Source organism: Carya illinoinensis, chromosome 1, assembly GCF_018687715.1.
Source record: "Carya illinoinensis cultivar Pawnee chromosome 1, C.illinoinensisPawnee_v1, whole genome shotgun sequence".
NCBI lineage: Eukaryota > Viridiplantae > Streptophyta > Magnoliopsida > Fagales > Juglandaceae > Carya > Carya illinoinensis.
The window spans coordinates 10,330,985-10,356,576 of NC_056752.1; the positions used below are offsets into that span (position 1 = coordinate 10,330,985).

General features: G+C 35.4%; 2 protein-coding genes across 5 annotated transcripts; one reads left to right on the top strand and one right to left on the bottom strand.

Annotated features, from left to right (window-relative positions):
- The first annotated feature begins 208 nt into the window (after window positions 1-208).
- LOC122310109 (signal peptide peptidase-like 4) lies at window positions 209-9,334 on the top strand. The gene is made up of 14 exons (XM_043123998.1): window positions 209-466; window positions 1,283-1,441; window positions 1,549-1,660; window positions 2,182-2,301; window positions 2,467-2,618; window positions 2,746-2,928; window positions 3,742-3,776; window positions 4,480-4,642; window positions 4,764-4,817; window positions 5,400-5,492; window positions 5,590-5,732; window positions 6,896-6,966; window positions 8,833-8,916; window positions 9,012-9,334. The coding sequence occupies exons 1-14, from the start codon at window positions 332-334 to the stop codon at window positions 9,116-9,118; spliced, it is 1,611 nt and encodes a 536-aa protein (XP_042979932.1). The 5' UTR covers window positions 209-331; the 3' UTR covers window positions 9,119-9,334.
- A 344-nt stretch (window positions 9,335-9,678) lies between these two features.
- On the bottom strand, window positions 9,679-24,422 carry LOC122310119 (SKP1-like protein 21). 4 transcript variants are annotated; one of them, XM_043124009.1, is made up of 10 exons: window positions 24,200-24,422; window positions 16,602-16,913; window positions 15,119-15,343; window positions 14,582-14,773; window positions 14,387-14,497; window positions 14,043-14,121; window positions 12,209-12,312; window positions 11,915-12,093; window positions 10,291-10,412; window positions 9,679-10,147 (listed from the first exon to the last, which is right to left on the bottom strand). In XM_043124009.1, the coding sequence occupies exons 3-10, from the start codon at window positions 15,341-15,343 to the stop codon at window positions 10,125-10,127; spliced, it is 1,035 nt and encodes a 344-aa protein (XP_042979943.1). In that variant the 5' UTR covers window positions 16,602-16,913; window positions 24,200-24,422; the 3' UTR covers window positions 9,679-10,124. The 4 variants fall into 4 exon arrangements, with proteins under 4 accessions (XP_042979943.1, XP_042979939.1, XP_042979941.1 ...); XM_043124005.1 differs by having other exon boundaries at window positions 16,520-16,913; XM_043124007.1 differs by having other exon boundaries at window positions 16,520-16,950.
- Between the last annotated feature and the right edge of the window lie 1,170 nt (window positions 24,423-25,592).

Consider the following 25,592-nt stretch of genomic DNA (forward strand, 5'->3'; position numbering starts at 1 on the left):
TTGGGACCAACTGAAATTCAGAAATGAATCATTATCAATGATGACATATTTTAAGAAAGTTCAAAAATCAGTTGATCTGTATGTAGTGATTGGGAAAGTCTAATCAATACACTAATCAAAACAAGATTCACATGGCTGACAGTGGAATGCACGCGCTCATTCACCACGTCTACCTGCAAAAACTTCTTTTTAAGACAAAAGGAAGAAGAAAGAAGAGATCGTTCAACGGTTTAAAGAACACGGCCATCTCTCTCTCTCTCTCTCTCTCTCTGTCTCTCTGTAACCCTAGATTTCGAAGCACGGAGAGAGCAAGATCGAAGTCTTTTATTTGATGGATTTTTGGAGGGCTCTAATTATAGCGGGAGTTGTGCTGGTGCTGAGTGTGACCCTTGGCTCAGCCGGAGATATAGTTCACCACGACGACATCTCTCCCAAGCGACCTGGCTGCGAAAACAACTTCGTTCTGGTACGGAACAAATAATTTGAGAAAGTAAAAATAAATAAAAAAGAGCTAGTTCCTGCTCTTTTTTTTTAAATTTGGTGTCGATTATTCTCTCTCTCTCGAACTTACTTTTTGGATGCTGAGAAAATGGAGGGAAATAGGGAATAGTAAGGATACAAACAAAAGCTTTTTGTTTTTCTCCTCGTTTTTTTTTTTTTTTTTTTAATATGTTTCGGAAAACAAATGGAAAATTGGGAAAGAGAAGCGAAAGGGAAGGATATATTTTTTTTTCCGAGATATTTTTTACTTGAATTTTTGGAATTAAATGCTCGATTCGGTTCAGGTGATTCATTATAAGGGACTCGTTGAGTGGAAAAAAAAGGAAACTCTTGTTGTTTAATGTTTTAACCTGGGTTATGTTACTAAAGATGAGAGAAACATAGTTATGCTTAGTGGTTATGTTCGTCTTTGGACTAATGTTTTATTTCCGTGAATATTAGAAACCTCTCGATAAAGTTGTACTTACCCAAATTAATTATTGTCAAATGTTTATCTCAACCCACTGACATCTAATCTCCAAGCACTTTTTCTTCAAAGTTTTGATTGGTTGCTTGAAAAATCGACGTAGAAGAATTAAAATTATAACCTTATTTTTGTTGTGGCTTGAGAAGAATTCTACTTGCCAAAAAAATTCTGCTGTACAGCTTTTTGACTGTCTTGCACTGTGTTTCCAGTGTTTTAGAAACATAAAATTTCTTCTTTGTACTCTGTTTCTTGGCATCAAAACTTAACTAATCAATATGACTGACATCACGAACTTGATCCAATTTTGTTCCCTAGGTAAAAGTCCCAACTTGGATTAACGGTGTAGAGGACCATGAGTATGTTGGTGTTGGTGCTCGATTTGGCCCTACCTTGGAATCAAAGGAAAAGCGAGCTATAAATACTAGAGTTGCTCTGGCGAATCCTTCTGATTGTTGTAGCACACCCAAGAATAATGTATTCTTCTTCTGAACTACATATTCTATGTCCTCAATTTGGCTCTACTAGAGAACTTTTGTTTTATTTTATGGATTTTACTTATGGAGTGCCTTGCCTTTTGATAGCTTACAGGGGAGGTCATTCTGGTGCACCGTGGAGGTTGCAGTTTTACAAAAAAGGCAAATATTGCTGAAGCTGCTGGTGCTTCAGCCATCCTCATTATAAATTACCATATCGGTATTAGCATAAGTAACTTCTTTATGGTTTTAATGTATTTCTTGAACTTGTTGTCCATCTGAATGTTCTAGTGCGATCAAACTAGCTCTATACCAGATAAGTACCTGTTTGGAGACAATAATGTCTAAAAGATTCCGTGTTCTGACTAGATCCTCTTATCTCTTTTGATGTTAGAATTCTCCTGGTCTTTAAATTGTGTTCTTTACAATTTTGTTTGTTAAGATGTATTTCATGGCTTTCAGAATACCCCCTTGTAGCACACTTATCATGGGGCATTATATCTGTGGGAAATGTCAAATGATTCATTTTCATTGTTTTCCCTGTTTTCTTTTTCTTTTTTTCTTTTTTATTTCAAATTAATGATAAGAATGAAAAGATGTCATTAATCTTTTTTATTTCAGTAGCATGTGTTGCAAAAAAGTCATCATTGTAATGCTAGCTTGTAATTCTAATTGAAATTTTTCAAAATGATCAATGTTAAACCCCTTTTTTGTAAGAATTTTTACCTTTTTATTCTGCAGCACTTATGAAAATGGTTTGTGCAACCAACGAAACTGATGTATCTATAGGCATACCTGTGGTTATGCTTCCACACGATGCAGGTCTGAAATTGGAAAAATATTTACAGAACAACTCTGCAGGTATGCCTCTTTCTGCATTTGTTCATCCAACTTAATTTGATTGCTGGCTTTGCCTCTCCAAGACTGAATTTTCTATCCTAGGAATACTTTCCTTGCTTGGTAATTCCTGATCTAGCCTTTTGGTTTCTTTTGTCCGCATCTGTATACATGGTTGCCTTTTCACAGTATCTGTGCAACTATACTCCCCTCTACGTCCACTGGTTGACATTGCAGAGGTGTTTTTATGGCTTATGGCTGTTGGTACCATCTTATGTGCTTCGTATTGGTCTGCATGGAGTGCCAGAGAAGCCGCTATTGAGCAGGACAAGCTATTAAAGGTTATATTCTGGTTTCCCAGATCTTCTTTTGGTATTTTTGAAGCAGGATTTTCTTTTGTTTGGCTAGCGTAATGGCTGAATTAATCACTAATATATCAACTGACATGGATTGGTACTGTGATTGCAGGATGGTTCAGATGAAATTCTAAGCTTGGAAGGTGTTGGTTCTAGTGGTTTTGTGGACATCAATACAACAGCAGCAATTCTCTTTGTTGTAATTGCTTCATGCTTCCTAATTATGCTTTACAAACTTATGTCAGTGTGGTTCATTGAGATACTGGTGGTCCTATTTTGCATTGGCGGCATAGAGGTGCGTGCCTTCTATGATTTGCATACTTGATTCACTGGTACTAAATTCTGAGCATTTCTTTCTTAGAAACCTAACTATGCAACTCTTTAGTTAGGCATTTTTATTTGTTATTTGTTGTGTTTATTCAACATTACCTACAAAAGCTTTTTTTTTTTTTTTTTTCAATAACATTTCAACATACTTTTAACTTATCAAAAAAAAAACATTTCAACATACTTTTCCTATATCAATAGAGATTGTTGGCTTAGTGATACATAGCAGGTTCCTCATGGGCCCATCTAGGCCCTTCCTAACAGATGCCTCAACATGTAAGAAACCTACCATGGTCACTCCTAGATAAGAGAGATTCTCTAGTCTCTCCCTATTTACCCTTTTGTCAGGAAATAATCTCTGTTTTAGTCTGAAACTCTTAATGCATTAATATGTCAACAGACAATGTAGCCTGAACACTTTATCTATATGTGACTCTCTAGTAGTTCTTCAGATATAAGTGAGCCTTTGGCATTAGTTTGCTTTGCATGTCAACCCCTCACTTTTAGCCACAAGCCATTGTGATTAAGCCTTAAAGTGTTTTTCCTTATTCATTTATGTGCATAGCATTTTATACATTCTTTGAAGTCCTAAGCTTCACAAATCTTTTAATGGATTGATGTAAAGAAATGCTGGAAAATAGAATTATAAATAAAGTTTTAGAACTAAGGAGTTAATTTGATATATGCATATATATCATTTCGACATTCTTTGGAAGTATTTTTTATAACTAAGATTCTTTGGAGATATATGCTGAACCCTGTAGTCTCTTCATTCTTGCAGGGCCTGCAAACTTGCTTGGTGACTTTGTTATCATGGTAAATGTCTTTTTCTTTTCTTTTTCCACTCACTGTGGTTGTATTCTTCTCAGATTTAGGGGGAGAGGGGGGTAATCCATCTCATTGTGGAAGTTACTGATGTGACTTGATAAAATTGACATTTTTCTTGGGAAAGCATGTCTGTCTTCCAGTTAATATTATTGTGAACGTTTTCTTGTTTCTTACCAAATATTTCTCTATTCTGTTAAAACGTTCATTTCTACTTTTAGAATACAATATATCCTAGTAGAGCAGTCAAATGTTTAAGTCTTTGCAGATTTAACATATAGGAGTAGACTAAAAGAATGGAGAAAGGTGCTGGACTCTTCCCCTGACAGTTTGTCTGCAAATGGTTACTCATTCTGATGCTTTGATTTCAATCCCACCACTATAGCCATCATATGTATTACTAAATTACTAATAAGGGGATTAAAGAATATGCTTTTGACGAACATGCCAAGAAAAAAGGGAAAAAAATGCCAACTTGTACTCTTGGTAAAACTGGCCGCCATTCATATATAAGTGGTTAGAAAGCATGTTTCTATGTGAGAATTACATGAAAGCATCATTGTCCTTGAGGAGAGAGGACAGGAGTTCCTTCGAAAATGTGCTTGTGCTATCTATTGTATGTTCTTTTTTTTTTTTTTTTAAATATTGTCAGTAGATCTTCCCTAACATGGAACTGACGTCTAAGCAATTATAGTTTCAGATGGCTTGAACATGCGGCACAGTCATTTGTTAAAATACCCTTCTTTGGAGCTGTGTCATATCTGACACTGGCCATTTCCCCCTTCTGCATTGCATTTGCTGTTGTTTGGGCTGTCTATCGAAAATTCTCCTATGCTTGGATTGGTCAAGATATACTTGTAAGAAAATATTTTACGTTAACTTTTTCTTTTATTTGGGGATGCTTCTCTTATTTTATCTTTTAGCTTATAAATAGGAGGGGACAACTGATGTCATGGTAACTTTTTTCCGATAAATCAGGGTATTGCGCTAATAATCACAGTTCTTCAAATTGTTCGTGTCCCAAATCTAAAGGTGATGGCTTGAACTTGTTTGGATTTTCATGTTGACTGGTTAGGCAAATATGCAGCTTTTGCTGTTGCATGGTTATTATATTGTAATAATCTCCTCTGATGCTTGTTTAAAATAGTCGTGCAAGAATATCCTTGATATTTCTCAGCAGCTTACTTTGGCTTAAGGCTGCCAACTTCAACTTGCCCTGCATTGTTTTGACAAAAAATGGCATAACATGCTTTTTATTATTTTAGGGCATTTAGGTTTTTTGCCTCTGTCTAACTTTCGTTGATTGAATTTTATGACACTATACTTTCCCTATGAGGGATAATTGTCCACGAGCATGGAGTACCAGACAGGCCAAAATGAGAATTCATGCACTCAAAATTGAATGAAACATTTATTATGTAGCGAATTTATACAATGAGGAAAACATTGCTAGTTCAATACAATTATTTTGACTCTTGATAGTTATGTTGTCCTCACCCGCTTTGAGTGCATGAATCCTCAAAGGAGTATGAGCATTAGTTGGTCAAGTATTTGACTATATTTGCTCTCAATGGGAAATTCAGATTGACCTCATCTTGTTCTGTGTGTAATCAGGTTGGAACAGTCCTCCTCAGTTGTGCCTTCTTGTATGACATCTTTTGGGTATTTGTTTCTAAATGGTGGTTCCATGAGAGCGTGATGATAGTGGTGAGTAGTTAAAAAAGTCTTTCTCCTTCTCACCAACACTGTTGGTCTAGCGAATGAAAGAGAGACTATAATTTTCTGTGCTTCCTCTTCTATGCAGGTAGCTCGTGGTGATAGGAGTGGAGAGGATGGTATCCCAATGCTACTAAAAATCCCCCGGATGTTTGATCCTTGGGGTGGCTACAGCATCATTGGATTTGGTGATATTATCTTACCGGGGCTGCTTGTAGCATTTTCATTGAGGTTCAAGCTATGAAGCCATCCTTTTTTTCATTTTTAGTGTTGGCAATCTACATTTGCATCCAACAGGTCTTGAACCTAGAACCTTATCCCTCCACTTGAGACTTATGGGGAGAGGAAGTACCATTTGAGCTAGAGCTCGTTGGTTTATGCTGGGACTGGCAATTTTTACACTACCTTCAAACTCGATGCAACCTGACATGCATAATAGGTTTAAGACTAGGAATAATCGGGTCAACCCATTTGACCCGAGTATGAACTAATTAATAATTGGGTCATGTCTTGTCATGTTGAGTCAACCCATGGATTCACAGGTTGACCTGATTAGAATAATAAGTCACGTTATTGTGACCCAAGTGACCAGCCACATTGTGTTACCCCCCCATATTGACTGATGAGTGTAGGTGGTGTTTGGGATCTCAAATTGCTTGGGAGGGAGAAGTTCTTGCTCTTTAAAATAATTTTAAATGTACTATTGATTTGTCCTTTTGGAGTATAGGCTTAGATGTGGCTTGAGGCTCCCTTGGGGCTTTACAAATGTTATTAGATCATCTCAATCAGAAGTATGGAACTTGAGTTGTGCCACCTATGATGTAATGGTTAGACGAGAACATCAGGAATGTAAGAGGAGATTGTGATACAGGCTTCATATTGAATGAGTATAGGTGGTGTATGAGATCGCTTGAGAGGGAGAAGTTTTTGCTCAGAAGTGGCTTGGGCTCCAATTATACCATTGACTAGGTCTTTTGGATTATAGGCTCAGATGTGGTTTGGGCTTCTCTTGGGTGTTACACAATTTTTTGCTAGCATGGATTAAAAAATATAACACTCCTTTTATATCTGTTCTTAAAATTATTTTCGTGTATAGCCTTTGCCTTGTTATCCAATAGTAGAGAGGTCAAACGTTTAGGAATAAGTTTTGTTTTCTCGTTTATTTTATTTTATTTTTTTATGGGTCAAACAAGTCGTGTCGAAACATACATGACGAGTTTGGGTCAAAGTGATAGAACCATTAATTATTTGCTCATCCTGGAACCTCTTACATTATTCTCCAAGTATATACTTTTGCTGGTCTCATATGTGTAAGGGCTGTTTCTTTGATATGTAAGCATTTTACATTGTCTGGCATATTTTCAAATCTCTAAATTGCATGGAAACTTTGACAGGTATGATTGGTTGGCAAAGAAGAATCTTCGAGCAGGGTACTTCCTCTGGGCGATGACCGCTTATGGTTTAGGTATGAGAAGCTAAACCTGAAACCATGTCCCACTTGCACCTTGAGAAAATGTCTTAACAGGGAATTTTCAAAAAAGTAGAGACAACTGACAAACTATGTGGGTGTGCATGTGCATGTGTGTGTTCGTGCATATTGGAAATTCATGGGAAAGAAACTTCAATGAAGTTAATACCGATTCAAAGAAGTTCAATGAAGTTATTTAAACAACTATCTTGAAATTTACAGGATTCAAAGAAAATATAAACAATAGCGAGCTCCATGCCAAAATTCTCAGCACCCACTTCTGAAAATCTCAGATCCATGTGAGACTTAAGAAGTGGGGAGGTTCATTACAACACTTACATGAAATATTGGGCAAATCTCAGATTTGAACGACCACACTCAGTAGGCACTTACAAGTTCGTGATATGATGATAGAAAAATTCTATATGCTAAGCTCACATCTCACTTTGATGATGCGGTTTTGTCCATCAGCTCTTGATTTTTTTATTTTTTATTTTTAAACAGCAGCTGATTTAAAGGTTGATTGACTGTACTGCATCAGCATAGTGTGATGGAGTTAGATGAGAATGTAGTATATGGCATAAGTCTAATTATTGTATAGGAAAATGTTACTGCCCTCTTATTTGATCTCATATTAGAGGGTGTCACACTCTTTGTATGCCTTCCTTATCACTCACTCTCAACCTTTCATGTGAATTTCATATGTAATGAGTGGTAGATGAGGTGGGACAAATTCTATTGATTGAAATTACCTGTTTGCCATTTAATACTGTTTACGCATAGGACATTGGTACTATGACATACATGAGAGGAATTCCCTTTTTGTATATTGGAGATGAGAACTACTTACCCCGTAAGGAAACTAGAATTGTGAGTGGAAGAAAAAGCCAGTGAAAAGCTCTTCCTTCGCATCTCCTTTGTCCTCTGGACTAAGAGCCAAAAAAACACTTCTAACTGTCGTGGATATCAAAAGTTCAAAACTTCTTAAAGGTAGCCCACAATTTTTAGATATATGGTACAATGCCCTACCATCTTTAGGATGATTATGTATAGAGGGTTTGTGTGTCAAGAAGTTATCAGACTAATATTGAACATTAATTTTTGTATATAGCAGACTTCTTTATGATATCGTTAAGAGGTGTAAACTATCGGTCCGGTCTGAACCGATAAGCATGCTGGTTGGTCTCGGTCCATGCTATTTGAGATTTTTGGTTTTTGGTCTAGCCCGGTCTCAAGGTGGTTTTTTTGGATTGGACCGGACCAGACCGACTGAAATGTATATATATAATTTTTTAAAATATTATATATATATTAGTTTTTAAGTTAAATTAGTTAATTATGTAATTTTCATGTAACCTATCACCATTGCATATAAAATGTTGAATATCCTATTAACTATTAACTAATATGCTATAACTAATATAAAATATTAAAAGTTAAGAATTTTAACATAAAGTATTAAGTATTAATTATTGATAAAACACATACTATTAACATTATTAATTTATTTTATTTAATTAAAACACTTGATTCAAAAAAATAAAAAAATAATTAATTAAAACACTTAGATTAGTTAAGCATATATATACTTAATTAGACAACTTATAATAGATCATTCACTTAATTTTATTTGTTTCATTTTATATAAATCTTTTTTCAAAAACTTGAAAAAATAAATGTTCCTAGCTCATATGGACCGAAATTTTCAGTCCATAAACCCCCCTCACCCCCCGGGACCAAACCAGACCGATAACACCCGTAGATGCTGTAAGCAGGCATGCATTCTTTTAGTTTTGGTGATCACATTACCGGCGGCATGAGTCCACATTGTTTGTCTGTCTAATTCCTTGAGATTTATTACAGGTCTCCTCGTCACATATGTTGCTTTGAACCTGATGGATGGACATGGACAGCCGGCTTTGCTTTACATCGTTCCATTCACACTCGGTAAGTTGCAAATTACCCGAGTAAAAGTGCACAGTGTGTACATTGCTTCACTCCAGTTTCTTCTACCACGCTAATTCTTGGGTAAATGAATGCAGGAACTTTTTTGACATTGGGAAAGAAGAGAGGTGATCTTAAAATACTTTGGTCAAGAGGAGAGCCAGAAAGGCCTTGCCCTCACATCCAATTTCAACCTTCCCAATAAAAAGAAACCATGAAGCACACTTAAATGTAATTGCCTTTTACACTTTTTTAGCTATTTAGTAACAAGGAACTCCTGAATTCTTACCTCTCTCGGTGTGTAGGACTGTAACATTTTTTAGTGTTACCATTACATCTGCAAAGATCCGAACTGATGATAACCAAAAAGAAAACATCTTTAAGAAGTAATTCCATATAGAATACACTTATTCTGATCTCACATTGTGCTTCTTATCAGTCATTCCATATTACTGTTTTCTGTCTTCACAAGGACTTGGAGCATTACCACAGCCCGAGGGAATTTGCATTGACATACCCATACCACTCTTTTTAGAGCAGTGCTACATCAACTGGGGATGTAGCACGGTCCCGAGAGCAATTTTTTTTTTTTTTTTTTTCATTCATTTTTTTTATATTCTTAAATATTTTCAAAAAATTCACAACCTCACTTAAAAAAAAAGTTTCGAGACACTATCAGCACCCATTTCGAGGTAGGTTTAGAATTTCTCCTTTTTTTTTTAAATAAAAAGAAAAAAAAAACAAGAGCCACAATTGCCTTTACAATTTGAACATAAAGTACAAAATTCATTTATTTCAGTAATCATATACAAAATGAGAACTTTGAGTCCCTTAAAAGTACACAGATTCCAGTGGCATGGACATACCACCAAATGCAACCTCGAACAAACTTGTGACAATTAACATTAGCTCGGAAAAAGCATTTTTTTTTTCTTTTCTTTTTTTTTCTTCTTGGTTATTTCTTGCCCCCACAGAATACAGGTTGCACCCAGAATCAAAATTGCGTCCGGGATTAGCACAACCAAAGCAAAAAGAAAACAAAGAAATTAAAAAAAAAAAAATTAAACCAAAGAATAAAAAATAAAGCTCGCATGTCAATCCACATTTGGTGACAATAGCAACTCTATTAGCGTCTGGTAAGCATCCATCTGGTCAAAACTGTTGCAGCCAGCCATTGGCCGATCCGAGAGCGCATCCATTCTTTTTTAGGATCATTTCCACTCCGAATCTGGTCCTATACGTGGAAACAAATTTCAAAAGTGAGGGTAAAGTAGTAATTCCATATACCTGAGTCTGGTCAAACTGTTCTAGCCATTACTCCGTAGAGTGCAGAAGAAAATGGAGAAAATTTCAGAATTGAGGGTAAGGTAGCCGTACTAGCATATTTCCTTGAGGATCCGTTTCCGTTTACCGGTCTTCTTTCTTGGCCTAATGAAAGAATTTCTTGCATCCTTTCAGGCCAGTCTGAATTCAATCTCCGGGCAAAATCTTCCACTTCCCTGAGTCAAAAGGTAAATTCTTTTTGTTAAGACAATAAGAACAAATAATTAAAGGTATATGATGCTAAACATGTGCGAAGATGCACTTGTTCTTCTATCTAACTGGTATTATTTGAACAACTTTCTTTTGACAGAATGAGATGAAAATGACTAAAATAAGAATGGGAGGAAAAGAAAGGAAAGACTCCTGTGAAGGGTTAAAGAAGTAAGCCCCTCCTAAGCAACCTGCAATTGCCTCAAATCCGGTATTTGTAACCGTTGAAAATATCTCCTATTCCACAAAAATGAGCATCGTGACGATCAAAATGATTTCAACTTCTCCTCCCCCACCCACCCAATAACACATCAATTCACCCCTTCAAGTCCGTGGCAAAGTTCAGAGAAGCGATATTATACAAATCCAGGAATATGGGTGCAATAACACATCAATACAATGAGGTTACAACATTTGAAATAAAGTATTTAGATTGATAATCCAAGTCCACGAAATCGTCAAGGGCATTCTCTCTCCTGTAATAGATCAATAGGAGAATAGACAGATGGAGAAAAAGTTTAAAGCCAATGTCAATAAAGCGCCAGCTTCGATCTAACATACTAACTTTAAACAATGATACCATTTCAATATCATAGAACGTGATGTACAATCCGAATAAAATTTTGACCCCACTACTAAGTGCCCGTTTGGTTTTAAGCTTGGAAGATTAAAAAATATTTTTAACAGTCTTAAGAGCTCTTTTTCTAAAAGAAAAAAAAATTGGTATTTTTGGTAAATTTATCAAAAGTGCTTTAAGCACTTGAAAAAAGCTGAAAACCCACTTTTTTAAAAAGCCCCAAATTGAAGCTTTTATTTGAATGTAACTAACTTTAAAAGCACTTTAGGCATATATCTACCAAACATTAATGAGATTTTCAATAGTAGAACTTTTTAACAAACCTCTACAATGAAAAGCTGTATTACCTGCTGCATGAATTTTATCAACTTCACTTGCATGTCAAGAGTTTTACTAGTATCAAGTAGGGAAAAATAAAAAATAACAAAAAACGCCCAGTACACTGAAGCAACCTCTTCAAGGAGGCAATAATTCCAACCCTAGTAAAAAGAGACTGTTCCATCCCAAGTTCCATCAACTTTGAACATCTTCATGTTTACAATAGGGTTCAGAAAGGATGTAATGAATTAAGGGAATATAGAATCTTAATTTTGCTAAAGGTTATTAGCCACTGAGATCAAGCGGCAACTGATCAAAGAGAGTTTATTGGTCTCTAAACTTTTCTCAACTTAAGATTTCTATCCAACAGAAAAATAAACTAGAAAAACAGTAAGAAAATACATGGATAGCCCTGTTACACCCTTTTTAGCTCCACATACTCCTTTTTCATATTTTGAAAAAAATTTGTGCAGTCACAATTAGAAGTGCCAGATGCTAAAAAAATAAAGCTAATATCTTCACTGTTCATGAGTAGTAAGTATATTCAATAACCAGAAAACCTGTCCAGCTCACCTATCAATTTTCTCCTTTAGTGCAGGGTCAATCTCATCATCGATATCGCCATCATCAAACTCAACCTTATGAGGAAAAGTGTCATCTTCGGCACCTGGCAATTTTGATGTCCCACCAGGATTGGGCTGCAGCTTGTCAACTTCAGCACCATGGCATTCAAAATTAAGACCATCTGAATCCTAATATATGCGAAGAAAAAAATAATGACTCAACAGTTCTGAGGAATAATCGTATCAAGTTTCAATGATCATTCAGGGGCGAAAAATCAAGATTTAATCACATGATGGTTCAGACCTTTTCATGGGTTTCAATGAATTCTTCTACAGAAGCATTTTTCTGTTGATCTTTTCTTCTCCGGTTCTTCTTTTTGCCCTTGGAAGTTTTATCCCCCTTGGAATCTGTGAAACATAAACAGAATTTCCTTACCTCTGATGAGGCTTTTAAAATGAAATAAGAGGGGAAAAGACTAAAAAGCACTAAGAAGCTACACTTCACAGCCCATTGTGCTTTCAAAAGTATCTCTAACACTCCCACAGCCAGTAACAGGCGGTAGCATGAAACCCAGATAAAAACAATAATTAAGATGCCTGAATGTATGCATTTATCCATGTATATGAATTTCTCAATTCTCTAATACTGCATGGTTCATTAAATAGAGCTAACAAAAAAATATCTGACCAAATAAAAAATGCGAACAGATACAAAATTCAAAAATTGCCATTGAGGTATTAAAAGTAATATTTAATAATAAGTCAGCCCAGTAATAGATCCCACCAAAGGCTTAAATCTCTATATTTGATGTAGACCCACAGCAAGATGTTGGGGGTATCTAAGCATCTCAAGGTGACTCCACTAGATTGCTTACACAAGTTTCTGTTTTGTTAGGATTTCATAGTTACTGTTAACCCACAACCCCCCTCCCCAGGTGGCAGCCTCCTTTCTCCCCAGCCAAATTCAGTTTTTGGCTTATTATTCTTTTTAGTCAAACATGGTTGTGCGTACTCTCTCTCTCTCTCTCTCTCTCTCTCTCTCTCTCTCTCTCTCTCTCTCTCTCTCTCTCTCTCTCTCCATACAATGTTTTCCTAGTTTTTTTTTTTTTTTTTTTTATAAGTAAGAAAAATTTAATATGTTGAACTAAGTTTTTCCTACTTAGTTCAACATATTAAAATCATTTCCAGACAGTGTTTCTAGAAGATGAAAACTGACTCAACAATATATCTTGCCAATCATGTTTTGAACTGAAGATAAGGAGAATATTGAAAAATCTTCAATTTTGGAACTTTCTTAAATGCTTAAGCTTTGGGGATTTGGGCCTAGATATTTTACCATGACAAGAAGATTGAGTCTAACACAATCTTTTCTTTTTCATCAATTTCATGAAGCCTGTGCAAAGAATTCATTATTTTGAGTCAAGCAGCGTACGATGTATCTCTATGTACCTTATTTTTTTGGGGCTCTGTTATTGTACTTGTTAGAACTAGCGCTCATGACTTTCTTGAATCATTTTCTAGTTCGTAACTTGTAACTTAGTTCTTGTGTACTTGGGCAACGCCTATTCACTTGACTAAATAAAAATTTAGTTTACCTATAAAAAAAGTATCTCTCTATTTTTATTTGACCTATAAAAAAGTATCTGTGTGTGTGTGTGTAGATCTTCTTAGTTCTTCGTATTCAGACCTGATCAGCTTTCCTAGCTCTCTGTGGATCTTTTAATCTCTTCATATTTAGTCCAGATCTCCATTTTCTATACCACCTTTCTTTTCTCTTTATATTCATCCTCTATATAAATATCAACACGCTATCCTATCATCTTGTTTTGATGGAGCCTAGCACAATTTATATCATGTAAGATGTTCCAAAATGAAGGGCATTTCCAGCAAATCTAGTTAGGATCAGAGAAAAATAAAATAAAAAATCCAACCCAATTTCCTCACACGGTATGGTCTTTATTGCATATTCATGTATAACCTTCACACTTGAATGGCCAAAAGTGATTTCGGTTAATAATCATGCAATCGCAAGACGTCCTGTTTAAACCAGTGAACATAATTCCCAATACCTTTTTGAAGAGCTAAAATAAACCTCTGAATTAACATGAAACGTACAGTAGGCCAACATTCATGCATACCTCTGTGTCCTCCGTTAATATATGACAGGAGATCTTCAACTGAACGCTCATCGGCACGATCTTCTTCAGTCTCAACATTCTGAAACATATAGGTCCAATGATCATCAACCTCCTATACAGTTTTATGTATTAATGGCACATAAACACAATTTCTCAATGCATTTGATGTGCAAATTCATGCCAAACTACAGGTACACAATGATGAAACATGAATGGATGCTGAAAGATTCTATGGAATGCATGAAAAGAAAAGAAAAAAAAAAAACTAATGCCAAAATCGCCTTCAATTTCTCACTCATTTTAGTTCTCTTTCTTGTATAATAAAACAATAATGCCAAAATCACCTTTAATTTCTCTCTTTGTTTTAGTTCTTTCCTCTTTCTTGCATACAGTCGATTTAAAAGTCGAATGCGAGGATCGTCTGTAGAGTTTTTTAAAGGCTCCAGTTTCTCTTCCTGGATAAATGGACTAGCATTAGAAACAATAGAGGAAATGAAAAAAGCTTTCTTGTACGTACAGATCTCACAAACACCAGACACCTCTGTAAGATCATCAGGCAAATGAAATATCTCACGGATCTCCTCAGGGGTTTTTCCTTCTATAATTCGTGCAAGGGCACGACTGGTAAGATCAACCAAAGGCTTTAACTGGAGGCTGTCAGCAGCAGATGTCAACTCACAGAGCCTCTTTGTGTCCATCCTAATGAACTTTTCATCAAAAGACTTGCGTTCCTATGCAAGAGAACAGCCAGAAGTTAAACTCATCTTTTACCATTCAGGGTTGGCCATTCCCAAAATCATGTCATTTTCACTATATAACTAACCGGAAAAAAGGAAAGAGCTGAGTAACAGGTCCAAAATTTTGCAGGTTTCATTTTTTCCTAATTGAGAAATTACACACATAGCCTAATGAATCCTGAACCTGCAACCTCTCTCCACCCCGTTCTTATGGGAGGAGGGGGTTCCGTTTGAGCTACAACTCATCCACTTCTCAGGTTTATAATATGCCTAGATTAAAGACGAAGGAAAGAATATCATCCCAACAAAAAGAAAGCAAAAGTCGGAATTATATAGAACCTTGTTAGAGTGACCTGGTACTTGATGAAACCTGCAGTAATCCAGAATTAAGCTCAACATAGAAGGATTAACTCGTGGTGGCAGAGATATTGCATAGTTCTTGGATGATCCCATGCCTTTTTGTATTATTTCATGACATATCATAGGGCAAAACATGGCAACCTCTTGCTCCACTTGTTGGATTGAACCATCAACAGTCTGAAGCCAGATATAGGACTTCATCATCTGTCAATCCCGTTTGATACAACACAGCTTCAGGGTCAGTGTTAAAACTAAAAGACCAGAAAATTAGAAAAACTGACGCCACAAGAGGTACAAAATAACTGCAAGCACTAACAACATCAAGCAAAAGAGGCACAATCTTGAACAGAACTAATTATCATTTTGACTGTTTAACAAGTATATTATCCTGTACCCAGATGTGAACTTTGTATAATGCAAAAATAAGGATAATATAGCATCTTTCATTATGGTTTACATTTTAATTTGTTCATCTGTCTACCCGCATCTCAGTAGGAATTATGTGCCATATCTTCCACAAGACCACCAATTCACAACAGCATGCAATTTTCTTTTTTCTTCTCTTTTTTGGGTGGAAGGGGGCAAAGACATGAGGTGTTGCACAGAAGGCCTTGCTTTAGTTCTCCCATCTATGGGCCTTCATTAAGACCATTAAAAGGACAGGAGGCGTTGGCCCATTGGGTAAAGTGAATGTTCATAACCAAGACCTTTAACTCTGTCTTCACCTCCACCCAGCCCCACGCAACAAACAGAGATATTCAACTCCCTGCAGTATATGTACAAGTGTTTGCGCACATGCATGTAGGATAGCAAATTCTCACACTTGCAACTCTCCAAGCTTTGGTCACTTAAATTCACAAGTTGGAAACTGACCTAGTTAGGCCTAGAAGTGCTAGATCCACAAAAGGGTCTCATAAAATTAAACTCAAAAATTGGCATGGCTTGATGTAACACGTTAGATCCATATCAAACCACATCAATATGTGAGTTTATTTATGGGAGAACCCTTTATGGATGAAGCATTTCTCAATTAGGTCCACAATCTTCAAGGTATACAGCTTATATTAAATTGGGCATCCATGTAATATCACATTATAAAATACTAACGTGTGTGTTTAAAAATAAAACCAGAGATAAACATAGGTTGCTGATTGAATTGCATATACAAATTATGTGCAATAATGAGATAGATATTATGCAATTTGCCTCATACCAAGGTTAAATGAAACACGTGATACTGAATGGAACATTCAGAAATTACATAACACGGCTAGTTAATGAACAAGAGCCAAGAAAAATAACAAGCCAAAGAGAAGCAATAATCACAAGAAAACTTCAGTGACTAAAATAGCTAAGTAATGCAAAATATAAGTATCATACCTCCGGTTTAATAACTGCCATATCAACTTCTGACATTTTCAATGATTTTAAAACACCAAGAAAGATGGAAAAAACAAAGCACCTCTCCAATAGAAGTATAACCCCTCTCAGGCCTGAAATGCTCCAGAAGGCCAAATGAAAGCTCGCCTTCCTTTAGCAATCAGACTTTCTAATATTTGTAAAAGTTATCCAACATTCCAGCCATAATGCACCAAGTCCATCAACAATATTTTTTTTATCGAAAAATATTAGAATCCTTTGCACCGAGTCCATCAACAATATTACCACGAGCGATCCCAATAAATATTCTTAGTTCAACATTGAACAGGAAAAGCAGGAAAAGTTTTGCAACTTTATCGACCATAAAATGCAAGTTTGCATGCTTTAAGAGTACCTGGAAGAGCCATAATGTTTTGATCATGTTCAGTGCTCTACAAATTTACATGAAGAAAGATCAAAAGTTTGAGAGAAATATAAGACAAGCAAAGAAAAAACAACAGGAGAAAGATGAATGCTGAATTAATTTTAGATTTCTGTCATCACAATCCAAACAAAAGGCCGAGCATACATTCTTTTTTTTCAGTGCATATACCCTGTTCATTCACTATGGCTTTAGATGTGGAGTCCATAGTTAATTCTCCTACTTTGCAATATTTTTTATTGGCACTGGGCGTCCAAGACAAAGTCTCGATCCCAGGTGTAACAACCCGGTCTAGTATTATTAGAGATGCAATATGGATACTTTCATTAGGCGTGTACACCGATGGTTTTGGCATCGGTTTAGGAGCCAAACCGAGACCCCATCGAGGTTTGCCATGAGAGCTCAGCACCGGCTGAAACTGCTCGAATGGGGAGAGAAAACCGATATTATCAGTCTCGACGCGGCACAGTTTGGTTCTTCGATCTGCCGTCGGCATCTTTATGATGAATGAGGGATGCCGCGTCCATTGTCAAGTGAGAGTAGAAGGCTTAGGATTTAGGGTTGCAGAGGAAGAAGAAGACGCGAGGAAGAAGAAGAAGAAGAAGAAGAGGGGGGGTTAATAAAACCTAATTCAAAACGGCACCGTTTGGTTTAAGTCGTTCCATATGCTTTTTTTTTTTTTTTTTTTTTTTTTTTATATATATATATATATATACTTCCACTTGGAAAAACAACACCGTTTCACTCATTTAAGTGAAACGGCGCCATTTTATATACATATGTTCCAAAAAAAAAAAAAAAGAGAGATCGGTCGATTCAGTAGTTTCCCAAGGGTTCAAACCAACGTTGAACCACCAACATCGATTTTCCCTCAAATCCTCTTGCCTGCCGACTGGTTCTCCACCGGTTTCGGCCGGTTCCTGAATCCTGCGGCCGGTTCACGTCGGTCAGGCTAGTTCCTATACAGCCCTAACTTTCATTGGGCCCTGTAACGCCTCAATGGAAGGCCCAAACCACATGACTTATACTTCAAAAGAATTAGTCAATGATACAATTGGAGCCCTATTGGAACCTTATAAATAGCGAGAACTTCTCATTTGCAAGCAATGTAAGATCTCATACACCACCTACCATTATCCTTATCATATGGGGTATCACAATCTACCCTCCTTAAATTCTGACGTTCTCGTTGGACCAATCTATCATAGGTGACACGGCTCAAGTCCTACATTTCTGGTTGGGATAGGCTCTGATACCATTTGTGATGCCCCAATGGAAGGCCCAAACCATATAGCCTATACTCTAAAAGGACTAGTTAATAATACAATTGAAACCCCATTAGAAATTATAAAGAGCAATAATTTCTTCTTACCAAGCAATGTGGGATCTCATTCACCACCTACCCTTATCCTTATCATATGAGGTATCACAATTTACCCTCCCTAAATTCCTGACATTCTTGTCGGGCCAATCCTTTATAGGCAGCACAGCTTAAGTCTCACATTTCTGGTTGGGATAGACTCTGATACCATTTGTAACCAAAGTTTTGAAATCCATTCCAGAGACCATTCCGGTTGAGGTATTGGAACGGAATATTTCGGTACCGGTACGTTTCGGTATACCGTTTTGGGATTAATTATATATTATATATGAATATTTTTATGTATATATAAACTAACAACTAATAAAATAAATACATATATATGTAATTGTGTATCATGTATATATATATAGAAGAATTGAAGATTTATAAAATGAATATATATTTAAAAAAATCACAAAAAAATCACAAACTTGAGTTAAGACACAAAAATAAAGAAAAAAAATTAAAGAATAGGTAAATTATTAAAAATAATAATACTTTAAAAATAGAGAATGAGGGGACATATTTAAAATTATAAAAAAATATAAATTATATAAATATATTTTATATTTTAGAATGAATTAAATACCATTTGAATTTAAAATTTATAAAAATACCATATAAATATAAGAAAATTACAAAAACTGTCCGAAACGGAATGGAGACCGAAACGCTCAATTCCGGCCGAAATGGCCGGAATTTGACCGGAATGACCGAAACGGGACCAGAATGACCGGAATTTGAAGCGAAATAGAATGGGGTGGTAGAGTGTGTACCGGACACTACACCGGAATAGTAAATTCCAGCCATTCCGGCCGGAACGGAACGGAATTCAAAACATTGTTTGTAACATCCCAATGGAATGCCAAAACCATATAGCCTATACTTCAAAATGACTAGTCAATGGTACAATTGGAATCCCATTGGAACCTTATAAAGAGCAAGAACTCCTCATTCTCAAGTAATGTGGTATCCCATATACCACCTACCCTTATTCTCATCATATGGGGTATCACAAGCCCAAATTAGGTTAATGGACAATATTGAATTTAAGCCCATTTAATATTTTATGTACTAAGTGGGCCCTACTTAATTTAAGCCCTACTTAATTTAAGCCCTACTTAATTTAAGCCCTACTTAATATTTAAGCCCAAATTGGCCTAAGAAATTTTTCGAAAGACCCAAAGATATTTATTGGAAAAATAAGACATTTTAAAATTAAGATCAGCCATTAGAATTTTTCTCATTTTGGAATCATCATTGATTGAGGTCCCCCTATACAATTTCAGTCACTTCCAGTCCTACCTTAAATGATCTAAACTCTATTATCGATTGATCACTATCATTAATCGAGTCCCCCTTGAAATGTAGTACCCATTTTTCATATGAAACTCTCTTGTTTCTTAGAATCCCACTAACTCATTTACTACTAGTTTTATATGAAACTCTCTCAGTTTCTTAAAATCTTAGCCACCCACAACCATCGTCATATCAAATAAACTCAACCAACTGATTACCCACACTATTCTCATTATACAAAACTTCCTTGTATAGTACAGCTACAGAACCTCACAAACACCCACGTCTATCACTGCCTTCTCGACTGAATTGTTAGCTCAAGGCAGCCATTGTTTGACTCCAAATCAAACATGTACACAAATCACCACTATGTAGTGGTGCGCCTTCACCTCGGAAAGGCCACAAGGTTGCACCCCAAGCCAATCTCCTACGAGGTTGCACCCCAAGCCAATCTCATTTTGGTAAGCCACGCCCATCTACTCTTTTGAACTCTTTGACCCTCTCAAAGCTTTTTGCCACCGTAGCCCTCAACTCAGTCACCAGCTTCGTAGCATCCCTCCTTTCCCTTGGTCGGAGTCTCGAAACCTCCAGTCCGTCGCATGATCCCCTCTCTTGGTGAGCTCTCTATCAATTTTTCTCCCGTTGTCGAACATCTCTATGTTTCCTTCTCTGTTATTTTCTTTTAACATTAGACACCTTACACTAGAAATAGATGTGTTAAATGGTTTTTGTGCTTCCCAATGAGATTGTCGGTAACTTTTCCATATAGCATAAAAAAATGAAAGCTCAATTACCTTGCAGCCCTTTCTCTTCCTGCAGTCAATACTTTTTTTTTTTTTTTGATGTCGGGGAACCTCTCCAAGGCAGGGCCCTTTGGACCCACCCCTGCAGAATAAACCCCGGTCCCGTGCACCGCACCCTCGGAAGTTTCCCTACACGGAACTGATTAAATCGCTGGCTTTTCACCAGGGGTGTAGCCCCAAAGGATTGTTTGTACCCATGAGGTGTTGAAACTTGGACCTTGAAGGGAATGAGACCCCAAGACCAAGGCCTTCAGTCAATACTTTATTGTTTCAAGTTGAAATTTGCCTTGGTTGTTTCCGTAAAGCACGTTGAATTTAAAGTTACTACAATAAATGCATCCAACTTTTAATAAAGCATAACCATGTGACACATTATTTCAATTGACTTGTAATTCATGACAAGAAGTGAATTGATTTTAAGATTTGCGCTTACCTTACAATAGGCTTATTTTAATATGGGCTTAGTTTTAAATCTCATAATTTAATAAAGTCTAATTAACTTAGTTAATTAGATAGAGTATTATAGAATGTATTCCTAGAAAGTTAGTGACGTTAGTACTTCATATAGGTGACGAACTATGAAGGGAAAATTTAGAAGCAACACTACAAGGTAAGTAGCTTGATCATAAATTAAGATTAGTATACGTTAGCTAGTTACATATATTATTATTAAACCCAGTTCTTTGGGAGCCAATGTTTATGTACCACGCATGTCATGATATCTGCAAGCACATCATTCATCATAATTCATGATCATGTTTTATTCCGCATATTATAGTTATGTATGTATTATGCATCTCACATTGCATAAGACATGTATAATTTCATAAGATCAAGTGTAAAATAAACTCAAAACAGTTAATAAGATGGCCATTCATATACATGGTAACAATGCGATTTTATGGGTAGATATGCAAGCCACGGAACTAAGCGTGGTCCACCATAGTATACTAGAATATTATTAGCGGTTCCCCTTGTGGCCACAAAATGTAGGGCCGGTGCACAACTTTGCCCACAGGGTTAAGTGTGTGGGCCAATATAATAAGTAAGATAAGTTAGATAAGTCAAGATAAGTTATGCATGTCATAAGTATAAATAGTCATAATTTGAAGTTCTCAGCATGAAATATTTTATTAAAAACCTTATGTTAAGCATGTTTACATTATCATAGGTTTCTTACAGAATTTTCGACTCATTTTAGGTTTTTTTTTTTATGTTTTTAAACCACCACATGTGAGAATATTATAAAGATGGAGATTGCAAGATAGGACCTGGCCAAAGGAGACGTGGCAGATGCCTAGATCATATACATAGATTTTAAGTTATGATTTTTACAGTACAAAGTCCGAAAAATTTTTAATAAATGCTTCCGCACACTCTCTTTTTATGATTTCAGTATTTTAATACAAAACAACTTTATTTATTATAATGAATCTTTGTGTCTAGTACTTCCTTTAGAATAAAAGAAAAATATTTTTAAGTTAAGGTCAGTAGTAGCACACTGGTTCTTTGAGATTTCTAAAAACGACGTCGTTTTTAACCATGGGGGAGTGGGTTGAGTGCACAAGCCCTCAACAAAGAGTTTCGCATAAGTGCACCTCTAGAAAATCCCCTCAACCTGGTGATCCCAAGAATGAGGATCGAACCTAGGATGTTCGATTTATACGCCATCCCTTGGGTTTCTAATTTGCAAATTATTTCCAATCCAATTCTACCTAAGCATAAAAATATGAAACTACCAATCTGAGAATTAAATTCCTTTTTTCAAATATTTAAACCTCTTGGAAAGAGTAAATAAATCCTCAATAAGTCAAATTTGCATCCTTTATCTATTTTCCTAAATATTCAATATTCACATGGGAGCTTCCACCTTCACCTCATTGATGAAGCACAAGACAAGAAAACATGGAGCATGTAAGTAATGCAGCAAGATGTTAAATTACCGCTTTCCCAAAAGCTTAAGCTAATGGGAGAAATAAATTTAATCATTTAATTATTCTAAAACTCCCCCTCTGCAGATTAGACTTCTCTTAAAATAAGTGGACCTACTACATAAAATATTTAATTAAATGAGATGTCAAGCATGGCTTCGGAGTTGGAACTCAAGACCTCTACTTTGATACCATGTTAAATTGTGACTTATCCCAAAAGCTTAAACTGATGAGAAGAAGCAAACTTAATCATTTTATTTATATTTTAACACAATGCACAAGACAATTTAGATCTTTCATGGGATGTCAATGCAAATCTACATTTGTGGTAGAATTTTGAATCATTTTATTCAGATGTATTCTTCGTCATGAAAAATCATCAACTCTATATATCAGAAACAGCATACCTATGACAAGGTATACAGGTCAAAAATGGACTCTCTAATCATTGAAGTAGGTTTAATTTAAAGTTCTAAAAGCTAAGGAAGACATACCAATCTTCTTTTCCACTTCCACATGTCATGTATCTTTTTTAAAGGCCCTTTGGATCCACCCCTAGGGAGTACACCCTGGATACACGATCCCACCCACCAGAACCATATATGAAGTAATCCAGGAGACCTAATGGGGGATTGAACCCAAGATGTTTAAGTCTATAGCTTATCTCAAACCCATTCTTTGAGCAGTAGTCTGTACCCTGACGGCAAGTATGAACTAGAATATACTCTATTTTTCTTTTTTGTTTCCCGGATGTGGTGCCCGTGGCGATAAAGAGATCTCTAATACACAACCTAAGAATAATTACACATTAATTATTTGTGATTGTCGCCTACACTTGTTAGACCTTGTTAGAATTTATAAAGGGAAGCATGAACCCATCTCCAAATTTAGCTCCAAGCACACAAGCCCCAAGTTTCTATTATTTTCCTCAGCTGACTTCCCAACTCATTACATAACAGAAAAAAGGGAGCTAAAAGCATAAGCGCATTATCAATAACCAAATACTTCCACCATCAACTAGACTCGATAAAAAACCATCTCTGTCATTTTACATAAGTTATACTTTGCATTCCTTGAGCCAATAGCATTCTTGCACTCTCGAAATTGGGGTACCATCCTTGCACTCTCGAAAACATGTGACTGCCTCACTAAACAATGTTTTAGATCATAACTCTCCATTGCACTCTCGAAAACCATCCCAACTAGTCAATTCTAAGCTTGTTATTTCTCAACTTGCCACTCACCCATATCAACATCTGCACTTCGGCCCAGCTCTTTTTACAATTTAAATGGTTAATAATACCTTTCATTAGCATCAGGAAAGAAAATTAAATATATATTTAAAAAAAAAAAATTCCTTTGGACTAAGCCACATAGTTGCATACTTATTATTAAGCTCATCTTAGCTAAATTCCAGTTTCATCAATTCCCATATGATAGTCGAATCCACATTGCCTTTCTTATCATCTCCCTGAACTCTCTCACCAACCAAACGTACTCCAATAGGAGAGCAAATATATTAGGAAAGGCAATTGTATCAACACCTAACCTCCGTTTGTCAGCAACCACGAAAGAATACAACATCCAATATATAGAATACACAGAAGAACAAGAAAAGGCATCGAAAATAAGATTTAAATATATATGCATATCACCCAAACCCTACCTATCAACTCAAATAACGTTATTAACCAACTGATGCAAAAATACACTCAAGTTTCTCACATTTTTACCTCCGAATTGATCCAATGGGAGGAATTACATTAAAACACTAACATGTATACTAATATTTATATATATTGATATATGCACGTAATACAAACATATATGAAACATTCCTATGCAAGTGAAAGCATCGTGTACCTTGTGAGCAGAGGAAGAAGACGATTGAAAGATCAATTGCAAAGGTAAATAGACAAAAGGAGCTTCCAATTGCACGGATATGACGGTTGTCGATGAATCCAAAATGGATAAATCAGAGAGAGAGAGAGAGATAGAGAGAGTTTAACTTTTCAAGAAAAATAAAATTAAAATGTTAGAGAGAGAGAGAGAGAGATATGTGACCCCAAATCCCCAAATTATGCATCTTTTGTATTTTTATTTGAGCAATGACACGCAGTACCTCCCGAAGTCGAAGTGATATTGTCCATTAATGTTTATATCCCCCTTTTATTTTTTTAAATAACGTTATACATTATATCCCTACGTTACTCTTTAACGTTATATTACCTCTTATTTTTAAAAATAATAATTACAAATATTTATGAATAATATCATATTAATATTTTTTTTATAAGAGTAGAACTGTAAATAATCAATATTATTTAATAAATTTCTTAAGATTAACGCAAATTAAAATTCATTTGATTTTATATATATATAATAATTTTATTTTAAAAATATAATTTTACAATAAGAAAGTGTTTATTAATTAAAATGATAAGAGAAAAATTATGTTCTTTATATAATATTTATTATTTAATTTTTTATAAATATAATCATTGATATGCATGTGTGTAAATTATAAAAAGATATTTATAAAAAAACTAAAGTCGATTTGTGAGAATTTATAAATAAAGTTATAAAAATAATATAAATAATGCATTTTTATCAAAATTAAGTAACTTTTGAACATGCCCAAACTTGTAATTATGTGTGTATGTAAAATATAATTTGATTATAATAAGTTCGATCTTAACTCATGTTTGGCTAAAACCTAAAGGAAGAGTGTTTAAGGGACCGTTTGAATTGAGAAGCATTCTCATCTCATCTCATTATTATAACTTTTTCAAATTTTCATACAAAAAGTATAATAAACAATTCAAATTTTTTAAATATCACAACAATAATAATATTTGAACAGTATTTTAATTTTTATCTAAAATTATCTTATCTCATTTCACTATCCAAACAACTCCTAAATCACTTTTTTTTTTTTTGTTCGAACTTGATTGATTTATACTTTAAATGAAAATAAGATATAAATGTGTATATAATATATGTATGTTTTTAAAGATAATAAATTCAAGACTTGAGGGTAATGTCATAAGAAAAAAATCTGAGTGTAGTATATAATATTTCATATTTTTATTATCATTTTTTATTTTCTTATTCATCCTCCATCTCAAGATGGTGCATGTGACATTGCTGTCTTTGGCAAAAGAGGGCTCTTATCAAACATCATCACATACACGACATACGTTATTCTAGAGTAGTTTGTAATGCAAGTTATGAATTCCCTTCTTTCTTTCTTTTT

What these genes read in the sequence shown, in the direction of transcription:
- LOC122310119 (XM_043124005.1), bottom strand. Translation starts at nt 16,555, where the DNA reads ATGTCAGAAGTTGATATGGCAGTTATTAAACCGGAG. An exon ending in TGGCAGTTATTAAACCGGAG is followed by an intron (nt 15,344 to 16,519) that starts GTATGATACTTA and finishes CGGGATTGACAG; the next exon opens with ATGATGAAGTCCTATATCTG. An exon ending in ATCCTCAAGGAAATATGCTA is followed by an intron (nt 10,148 to 10,290) that starts GTACGGCTACCT and finishes TTCCACGTATAG; the next exon opens with GACCAGATTCGGAGTGGAAA.
- LOC122310109 (XM_043123998.1), top strand. Translation starts at nt 332, where the DNA reads ATGGATTTTTGGAGGGCTCTAATTATAGCGGGAGTTGTGCTGGTGCTG. An exon ending in TTTACAGAACAACTCTGCAG is followed by an intron (nt 2,302 to 2,466) that starts GTATGCCTCTTT and finishes GCCTTTTCACAG; the next exon opens with TATCTGTGCAACTATACTCC. An exon ending in CTTGTAGCATTTTCATTGAG is followed by an intron (nt 5,733 to 6,895) that starts GTTCAAGCTATG and finishes AAACTTTGACAG; the next exon opens with GTATGATTGGTTGGCAAAGA.